The sequence below is a fragment of the Penaeus monodon genome, chromosome 5 (genome assembly GCF_015228065.2).
Source record: "Penaeus monodon isolate SGIC_2016 chromosome 5, NSTDA_Pmon_1, whole genome shotgun sequence".
NCBI lineage: Eukaryota > Metazoa > Arthropoda > Malacostraca > Decapoda > Penaeidae > Penaeus > Penaeus monodon.
In genome coordinates, this window is record NC_051390.1 from 6,437,919 (window position 1) to 6,447,918 (window position 10,000).

Genomic DNA, 10,000 nt, shown 5'->3' on the forward strand with positions numbered 1-10,000 from the left:
CCTCTATCGCATACATTTCCGGCAAGAAAGAGTTTACAGACCTCCTCATTGATTAATCAATAGTCAAGACCCATCTTGCCAACACATACGTGGTAGATTTCGAACCTTTACTGAAGTGGTTGCTTGAAATTGAACCACGACTAAGGATTTTTATTATAGGCCTACCATCATGTATCGTAAGTTTTTACATGGATTTGGATGGAATAAGGTCGATGTAACTGCAAAAATTCTCGTACTGAAACCTCTGGGTGCTGGTGATAACGGATGACAGGTTGACTAGATGAGTGAAGATAATTACCCGATATTTGACAGGTTGGCGATGACAATGAGATGAAACGGATTTATCTGAATAATTTGCATTAAGCCAATCATCCCCAATCTTATGCCTTTAAAAAAAAAAAAGAAAAAAAAAAAACATATAATACTAATAAACATGAAACAACAAAAAATACAAAAAAAAAAAAACACACAATTACAGAAAAAAAAAAAAATACCCCCCCTTTTTCCCAACAAACAAAAAACATAACAAAAAAAATACCGCAGGCCACTGTACAAAACAACAAAACACAGAAATAACCTCCGAAACACACAGACACAAACCTACGACAACACAACACCCAAAATAACATCACAAACACTTAGAAAATAACAGAAATAACAGACCTGAACAGCCCTGGTGAGGAACTGGCCCGCCTGACCTGCCAATTTCTTCAAATCCATTTTTCACACTTTTTTTTTTCCCCCACAAAGAGAGGAAGAGGTGAAAGGAAGAGACAGAAGAGAAGGGGAGATAATGAAATGTAGAAAAGAGACAAATATAGATTTTAAAAAATCTAATTCGTTGTGTCACTTCAGGAAGGGGGAAAAAAAGAGAAAAATAAAAATCGTTATAAAAATCACATTCGTTGTAATTTCCGGATAAATACAGACGCGAAAGATAACAAAGACAAGAATAAGGGGAAGAAGAGAATAAGAGTAAAGCAGAGACTCGAGAAATGGAAGGAAATAGCTCTTAAAAAGGGGGTATTTTGGTGAGTGAAATAAGTCTGGGTGATTCTTGCGAGGCGGACGTCGGGCTACTGAAGCAGACGACGCGGGGGGAGGGGCGGGGAGGGGTGGGGTGGGGTGGGGGTGGGGGTGGGGATGGGTGGGGATTGTGGGGTGGAGGGGGAGAGGGTTGAGGGAGGAGGTGGGGGGAAGGAGGGGTGGGGGATGGTGGGGGTTGGTGGGGGAGAGGGGGTGTGGGGTGGAGGGAAGGAGGGATGGGGGAGGAGGAAATGGTGGGGGGGAGGGAGGAGGGAGGAAGAAAGGGGGGGAGAGAGGAAGAGGGAGGAGTAGGAGGGGGGGAAGGGAAGGGAAGGAGGGGGATGAAGGGGTGGTGAGGATGTGGCCAAGGGAGGGAGGGAGGGGAGGAGGGGGAAGAGGGGGAGGAGGGAAGGGAGGAAGAGGGGAGACAGGGGGAGGGATGAGAGGGAGGAAGGGAGAGGGAGATCTCAGACACATTTCTTTCCTAATTATTTTTTCTTTAATTTAATGATCGTAATTTATGGAGATAGACACTTAATCAAGATACTCTTTTGAAAGGATGAATATATAATTTTTGGGGTTGATTACATTTTTCCATATCGAATATACATCTAATTATAAATCAGAAACGACTTTTAGATTTTTTTTCCCCAATAAAGAAATGTATAAATTCACATAAAAATAATACGTATAAGTCAGAAAATATTTCAATAAAAAAAAATAATAATAACGTGATCAGCTGATCGAAGGAAAGGCTTGGTAGGATGAGGATATATCTTTTCCTCGTTTATTTCTTCTTTATCGTCTTATCTCTCTTCCTTATTCCTTCCAGGAGTGAAACATGCGAAAAGGGAGATAGCAGAAGCCACAGGTATGTAAGATATGAAATATTTCTTTTATTATTATTGTTATTCTTTCACGTTTTGTTATGGAATCCGGTTAATGGGAAAAAAACATGTACGGAAATCCGGGCACAGGAGGGCGTGTCTTCATATTATCCGGTTTAAGAAAGGATCGGAATTTTTTTTTATATTTAAATGAGATTTTTCATTAAGTTTTGTAATTTTTATTTAAATAATGCTCCATCTATTGTGAGAAATGTTCCTGTTCATGCAGTTTTCAGAATAGTTTGAGCGAATTTTGATGATACCGAGAGTTATTAGGACAATTATAACTCATTAAATAATTATGTAAAACACTTTCTCACAACCTTCATTACACTATATTATACCATTAATATTATGCAACAACATTATGCAAACTGCAAATTATCTGCTTACAGGAAATAGATATTAGATAACTGCCTTTACACAATAGATGTAAATCTTCATCCAGTGAATAAAAAATATGAAAGTGGAAATTGACGAAATAACTAAACAAAAATTATATAATTTAAAGAAAATGTATTTGTAACAAAATTGGATTATACCAAAGATGATTGCCATTTTTTACATTATTTTAATTTTTTATTTGTTATATTGGATATTATCTTTTTTTTTATGTATATGTATATGAATATATACATACATATACATATATATACATATATACATGCATATATATTTGTGTGTGTGTGTGTGTGTTGTGTGTGTGTGTGTGTGTGTGTGTGTGTGTGTGTGTGTGTGTGTGTGTGTGTGTGTGTGTGTGTGTGTGTGTGTGTGTGTGTGTGTGTGTGTGTGTGTGTGTATCTGTTTGTGTTTGTTTTTTGTTTTGTGTGTGTGTGTGTGTGTGTGTGCGTGTGTGTGTGTGTGTTTGTTTGTGTGTACATACACACACATATATATATATATATATATATATATATATATATATATATTATATATATAAAATATATATATATATAATATAATATATATATATATATATATAATTATATCTATGTATATGTATATATACATATATATACACATACATACACACACACATACACACACACACACACACCCACACACACACACACACACACACACACACACACACCACACACACACACACACACACACACACACACACACACACACACACACACACACACACACACACACACACAACATATATATAGATAGATAGATAGATAGATAGATAGATATGTGTGTGTGTGTGTGTGTGTGTGTGTGTATATGTATATATGTATATATATATATATATATATATATATATATATATATATATATATATATATATATATATATATATATATAATTGTGTATGCCTAATGATCTCTCCATCCAATAATGGTATTTAGTACCAGCATATATCTATGACTGCATTTTTTATACACATTATTCAGTTACATGATTTAAGGCAAATCCAGAATATAACACAAAGATAGTATAGTGTACAGTATCTTGATAAGAATATGATATTTACAGGTACTTACTCTATGACGTGAATCCTGGAGAAGGATTTAATCTGCGCAGAGATGTTTTTGTTCGCATTGCAAACTTAGCGCGCAGGCTGAGCGAGATGGACAATTGGATTCTGGTGAGGAGATTTTTTGAGATATTTGGCATTGAATGTTGATTATGTAAATATGTTGGTATTATTTGTGTGAAGGGATTTTTTTTTTCTATTTTTCAAACATTTTATTGTAGTTGTGATAGATTTTTTTGTGAATAGTATATATTTTTAATGAAATAATTTTTAGAATTGATAAAAAAGTATTTTAAAAAATTACATATATAGAAAAAAAATAGGGAGATTACTTTTTTTTTTTTGAAGATACTTTTTTGTCAGTGTAAGATCATATTAAAAGATTTTTTTTAATCCATTGACTTTTTTAGCAAATAATATGTTCAGTTTCATTTGGAATTAGATTTCATTTTACAGTTACTTTTTCTTGGCTCTGATATCCAAACAGATTATTTTTTTTAATAAACAGAAATATACACCTTTAACATACATCCTCCTTTTTTGTTCATTAGTTAACAGACAGGGCCAGATTTAGGAGTAGGCAGCATGATAACAGTGATTTAGTTTTATAAAGCCACTATATATATATATGTCACTTTTGCAGTGATGAGAACAAAACCATGTTGAATATTTCCATTTTATCAAAGAAAACATCTCTCAGAAGTGAGCATGAATAATCATTCTTAATTAACATATGTAATAAGTTACTGGGCATAATAGAAAAATTAAGTAGTTATCCATTGATTTTGGATGCCTGGGGTATTTTTTTAAAGTGTTATATATAATATAAAAATGTGTATATGCAGCTGCTTGTTTATGTGCAGCTAACACTGAATACATTTATCATACTACATATCATAAAAATAGTTGGTAGTGGCAAGGATTTATTTTTTCTGTCTTTCTCAAAGCTTATGAAGTTTTCATTCTGTCACTGACCTGTTTCTCTCTCTCTTCCTTTTTGTTTTTTTTATAACTTTAGAGGGAGCTTGTAGCAGGTAAGTTTCAACAAAAACATAGGATACATTTGAATACAGACATTGGGAAACAACTAATGCTCACATTTCTCTTACTTTTCACTTGATATTAGATATGAATAGGATGTAAAAACACTGAAACCTTGGCCATTACATGTTTTATGGAAGAGAAATAAGTGCTATAGGTCTGAACCTTCCATGAAGTGAATATACTCAATAATGGTTTTGCAGCTGTAGAGTTACTTGAAAATTTATGCATAGAAATGGGTAAAATGGAAATGTTCACTTTGCATCTTATGAAAAACATCAGTTATATCTTCCCCAAAAGTAGGGGACCTCCATAATAAGACTGCATAGGGTCCTCTATATGTCTAAATATGGCCCTGCAAAGTGATATTGATATATGAAATACATGAACAGTTGAAAATGAATGTTTTTATGAACATATATTCATATATATCCATATTTTATGAACATGATTACATTTTTAAATAGCATATAGCACAAAAAAATCATAATTTTTTATTGAATATTTGTTTTTTGATGTTGAAGGATTTTATGAAAGAGATTTAATTTTTTGATCAGCATTTTTATTAAGATATTATGACCTACGCTTTCTAAAGAAGCACAAATTAATCCAGGTGCTGCCTCCTTGGGGGAGACTTTACCACTGGAAGCACACACACCGAGGGGAGTATTTTCCCTGGCACAGTTTCTTTGACATAAAAAGCCTTAGTAAATGGACTCCTGTCATTGAATTTGAAGACTATTTGAAAGGTTTGTTTGTATTCATTCTTTTGTGAATGTATATATATGAATATTGATCCCCAGACTGTAGACTTTTTGAATCATCTTTATGAGGTTTTGATAAATCTTATAATTTTTTTTTCTCACTTTCTTGTCTAGCTGAAGGCCCAAAGATACAAGAGGTGTATATGCTACAGCACTACGTAGAAGGATGGACCGGAGAATGGGTGGTGAAATACGACAGAAGACCCTGCTTAGAAGAACATAATTTTAGGTATATTTATAATTTTTCTTATGTGTTTATGATTTTGTTAGAAGAATGTGAAGTTAGGCTGAGTTGTATTATATTATATTAGATTTAGTCTAATAAGAAAGAGAACAGATAAAGCATCTCTCTCTCTCTCTCTCTCTCTCTCTCTCTCTCTCTCTCTCTCTCTCTCTCTCTCTCTCTCTCTCTCTCTCTCTCTCTCTCTCTCTCTCTCTTTCTCGCTCTCTCTTTTTTTTTCTCTCTCTCTCTCTTTTCCACAACATTTTTCTTCCAGAGAGGACAGTGATGGTTCATGGCATGGGACAGCGTGGGGAACAAATATCAGAGTTGGGAATTTTTCGTGTCTGTCTATTCAAGGTGAAGCTTCAACACTCATACCACTTATCACACAGAAGGATGAAACACGGCAAGTTCTTTTAGTATTTTTTTGTTTTTTTTCTATGTCTGGGTTTGTAGTTACTTATATTTACATGTGTGACTCTGAGAAAGTAAATATAAAATGTGAATTAATCAATTTCTAGTCATAAATTATCACTCTTTTCCAAAGCAACTTGTCATAGGAAAGTAGAAAAAGAATTGCATGTCAAGTAATAGGAATAATGAGCTGGAGTTTTGAGTCATTTTTCCTGCACTCCAGGACTGTCCTCATCACAAGGGCAGAGACCGTTTTGCACGATGAATATGGAGGAAGAAGATATTGGGCCGCAAGGAGGAGCATGCGGTTTGCCAAGCACTTGCTGTCAGAAGCTGCTAGGTTTAGGGCTGAATACCTTCATTCTGATGATGTCAGTGATAAGACAGAGGTGACTGATGACTGGAGGGACTTTAAGGTGAGAGATTATTACCTTCTTGACCACATTGGGTTAATATGGTCACAGTTTAAACTAGCATTATCTAACTACAGTCCACTGCCTTTGGAGAATTTTCCTATGTTCATACACAATAGGTCTACATATATTCAAGCCCCATTTGCCTGGCTGTTGCTGTCATCTGTATCCAGATGGTTAGGAAGGCAGAAAGATAACAAATATGCTGTTATTCTGGAAACAAAAGTAGACAAATAAAAATGTATTATATTTCCTTTTTTTTTTTTACATAAATTCACTTTTTCATGTAAAATTTACTTTTTGAGAACTTTTACAGTCAAACATGGAATCTTTAACTCCATTACCAACAGGAAAAGTCACTGTATTCAGATGGGTACTTTCATATTTTTGCTGTTTAATCCCCAAAAAGGTGTGATTTTGGGTTTCACCAATTCAAATTTTGGTTATTTGAAGAGCTCACTTTTGCACACCAGAATATGTTTATTTTATTGTCATATCTCAAATTCACTGAGTGTTTGCAGTTATCCCATACTACAGTGTAAGTGTGTGTGAGGGTACAGGTGGTGATATTGTGGATGTGGCTAAAGGCAACATGCCAAGCACTACCAGATATATTAGTGCACACTTTCTAAATCTCATTGTTAACCAAAAAATTATGGAAAATATCCTACCAGATTTTGAAAGGCCTAACATGAATGTGGTGTATAGAACTGTGTAACATTTTGTTCCTTTAGGTGTAAAGACACATAGAATAGGGTATTTGAGTAATTAGATGTTTTGTAATGTTTGATATTCATATGGTTTCAGTTGGAATTAAACTCCTGTTATTTGTCCCTTCTGAGAAATGCCAAATTTATCAAAATTAAACAATATCTAGGCCACCACTTTGAAGTAGCAATGTGATTTTTCCCTTTTTTTTCCTCTCTCTTTTTTTTGTTAGGTGGCTGTTGATAATTCATAAATTTACAATATTTTTGATCAAGAAAAATTGTTCATTTATATATCACCTTCATATACACCTATATCCATCATGCAGTCCTGTAGAGAATACTTTCATTTACATTTCCCTGTACTTTCTCTCCTTTCTTTCCGATATTTTCAACTGATACCAGCATTGCACATTCCCCTTCTGAACACCATTTCCTTCACTTTACAACTGATGCATGTCGCCTTCATATGTTTAAACAGCAAGAAGGTTCTTGCATCAAAATTAGGGACTTGTCCTAGCATCTCAAACTTCAGATCAAACAGTTCATCTTTAAAGAACATGAACTTGACTGTCTGCAAATTGTGCTGGATTATAACCCCATTTGCAGTCCATTCCTCTCTCCAAGACTTTAGATGCATCCAGCATATAATCAGTATCACATGACACTATAAGGAACACAGGATGAGTATTATACATGTCTGCTGAGACAAAGTACTGATCACCAAAAGTAAAGATTAACAATTACTTTGGCATACATTTTGGTTATCTCTACTGTGGTACTTTGAAATACTGTAAAATGAACAGAAGGGCAAAAAAGGTCAAGGATGTTGAAGCAACTGATATATTGATGAGTGATTAAAGAATTAAGAAAATTCTTTCAGGGATTCGTCGTAAGATAGGTTATTATATATAGATAGATTTTTTTTTCCCTTATTGAGTCAGGTTTAATGAAAGTAAGAATATTTTTTCATGTATCTCTTTTTTTTTTTTAATACATCAATATGTGATGTTATATTGCAACAGTTGGGTTATTATATTACATTCTCTACAGCCCAAGCACGGAACAGCAGTGGGAGGTCCATACCTGTCAGTCCACCTACGCAGACGGGACTTTATATATGCAAGAGGAGATGAAATCCCTAGCCTCAAGAAAGCTGCAAAGCAGATGAAAGAATTACTGCAAGCAAAGGAACTGCAAGATGTTTATATTGCAACAGATGCTCCACTTGAAGGTAGGTTAGGTATTATAGACCTGAGTATGAGGAGTTGGTTGTTGGGAAGTAAAGGTAGGAGTTATGACTTTTTTATTTGGATTTTATTTATTTATTTCTTCTCTCTCTCTCTCTCTCTCTCTCTCTCTCTCTCTCTCTCTCTCTCTCTCTCTCTCTCTCTCTCTCTCTCTCTCTCTCTCTCTCTCTCTCTCTCTCTCTTCTCTCTCTCTCTCTCTCTCTCTCTCTCTCTTTATTTTTTCCTTCTTTTCCCTTTTCCTTTCCCTTGCTGTGATTATTCCTCTTGATAGCTTACTTTCACTGATGTCATCCCTAAGAAGGAGTAATTAACTCTTCAACTCTCCCTCTTGCTGAATTCACAATAGTTAATACAGGACTAGGCAGAGGTTCAGCCCTCTATCATGTAGTATCTCTAAGAGTTATTCACAGGTATTGTAAATATTGTCAGGAATCCAGTTTGTCACTAAGAGTAATATTTGTTTCCCTGTATTACTACTTTTTGCTTCCATGACAGAGTATGTGGAGCTGGAAGAACTCATGAAACCATACAACGTACACCGATATGACCCCAGTCCAGAATTCTTTGACCAGTGGGGTGATGGTGGAGTAGCCATCATTGACCAGATAATTTGTGCTCATGCAAGGTTAGTTTTCTTTCTTTCTTTTTATTAATGACTTAACATTCAGAACTTAATTATAAATGTTTGTGTGTGTGTGTGTGTGTGTGTGTGTGTGTGTGTGTGTGTGTGTGTGTGTGTGTGTGTGTGTGTGTGTGTGTGGTGTGTGTGTGTGTGTGTGTGTGTGTGTGTGTGTGTGTGTGTGTTTGTGTGTGTTTGTGTGTGTGTGTGTATCTGAGTGTGTCTGGTCTGTGTGTCTGTGTGTTTGTGTGTCTGTGTGTCTGTGTGTGGGCGTGCATGCATGCATGCCTGTGCTTGTGTGTTACATCTTCATCACAGAAACAGAAAGAGAATGAGAAACATTCGCACGGAGACAAAGAGACAAACAGAAAGGCAGACATGTTATTGTAAGCATGTGCCCCATCTCTTTTATGAAAGTTTCATTCCTTTACCCTGCAATCTGAGCTATTAGCAAGCATCTAATTCTCCTTTCTTCCCTCAGGTATTTCACCGGCTCATACGAATCCACATTCTCCTTCCGCATACAGGAAGAACGGGAGATCATGGGCTTCCCCGTGGAGACAACCTTCAACCGATTATGCGGAAAGAAAGCAAAGTGTGAACAGCCGGCAAAGTGGAAAATTGTATACTGAATGTTTTTATATTTTCAACACTTTTATGTATACAGATCGTAGTTGTCCTTTGTTGAATGAACCCTTGTTTTTTTGTTTTTTTCCTCTTTTATATTGACTTACATTCTAAAGATTTACCAAAGAAATTAAATATTCATCAGTGTCTCAAAAAGTCTCACAAATATCTCTGTTCATATTTAGTGTAATTCAAACAATCAGGTTGCTTGTGTGAACTGAAAAAGGACTGGATAGGACCATGTATAAACTCAGGTTTTAAACCGGATGGAAAATATATTAGAGGATTAATAGCTATTTCTTTTAACTGATCTGAATAAAACTTAAGGAACCTTTTATTTAGATTTGGATGATGTTCAAGAGTGAAATTTGATAAAATGTGCATATTAAGTACTGACAAAAGAATCAGGTTAAGTATGGAAAGTATTCAAAACGGATATTACAACAGGCTGAGCATCCTTTATCTGAAAATCTGGAATATAAAATGCTTCAAACTTTCAAACGTTTTAAGTTAAGATTGTCATAATTTCCCATAAAATCAAAT

At 35.0% G+C, this 10,000-nt stretch overlaps 2 protein-coding genes across 5 annotated transcripts in view; one reads left to right on the forward strand and one right to left on the reverse strand.

Moving 5' to 3' along the window:
• The window catches only part of LOC119572910 (endophilin-B1-like), a 40,227-nt gene extending 39,143 nt beyond the window's left edge, over positions 1-1,084 (reverse strand). For all 3 annotated transcript variants that reach the window (XM_037919863.1, XM_037919862.1, XM_037919864.1), the window contains exon 1: positions 664-1,084. In XM_037919863.1, the coding sequence (XP_037775791.1) occupies positions 664-720 (57 nt within the window). In that variant the 5' untranslated portion in view covers positions 721-1,084. The remainder of the gene's footprint in view (positions 1-663) is intronic.
• Positions 1,085-1,744: 660 nt separating this feature from the next.
• LOC119572912 (GDP-fucose protein O-fucosyltransferase 2-like) overlaps positions 1,745-10,000 on the forward strand; it is an 8,884-nt gene continuing 628 nt past the window's right edge. Inside the window, exons 1-10 of one of the 2 annotated variants that reach the window (XM_037919866.1) lie at positions 1,745-1,897; positions 3,399-3,510; positions 5,054-5,189; positions 5,319-5,433; positions 5,702-5,833; positions 6,065-6,257; positions 8,015-8,195; positions 8,707-8,836; positions 9,312-9,501; positions 9,536-10,000. The exon at positions 9,536-10,000 is cut by the window's right edge and continues 628 nt beyond it. In XM_037919866.1, coding sequence (XP_037775794.1) covers positions 1,791-1,897; positions 3,399-3,510; positions 5,054-5,189; positions 5,319-5,433; positions 5,702-5,833; positions 6,065-6,257; positions 8,015-8,195; positions 8,707-8,836; positions 9,312-9,462 — 1,257 coding nt within the window. In that variant the 5' untranslated portion in view covers positions 1,745-1,790 and the 3' untranslated portion in view covers positions 9,463-9,501; positions 9,536-10,000. Of the gene's footprint in view, positions 1,898-3,398; positions 3,511-5,053; positions 5,190-5,318; positions 5,434-5,701; positions 5,834-6,064; positions 6,258-8,014; positions 8,196-8,706; positions 8,837-9,311 lie in introns of both variants that reach the window. The other variant, XM_037919865.1, reaches the window with a different exon arrangement.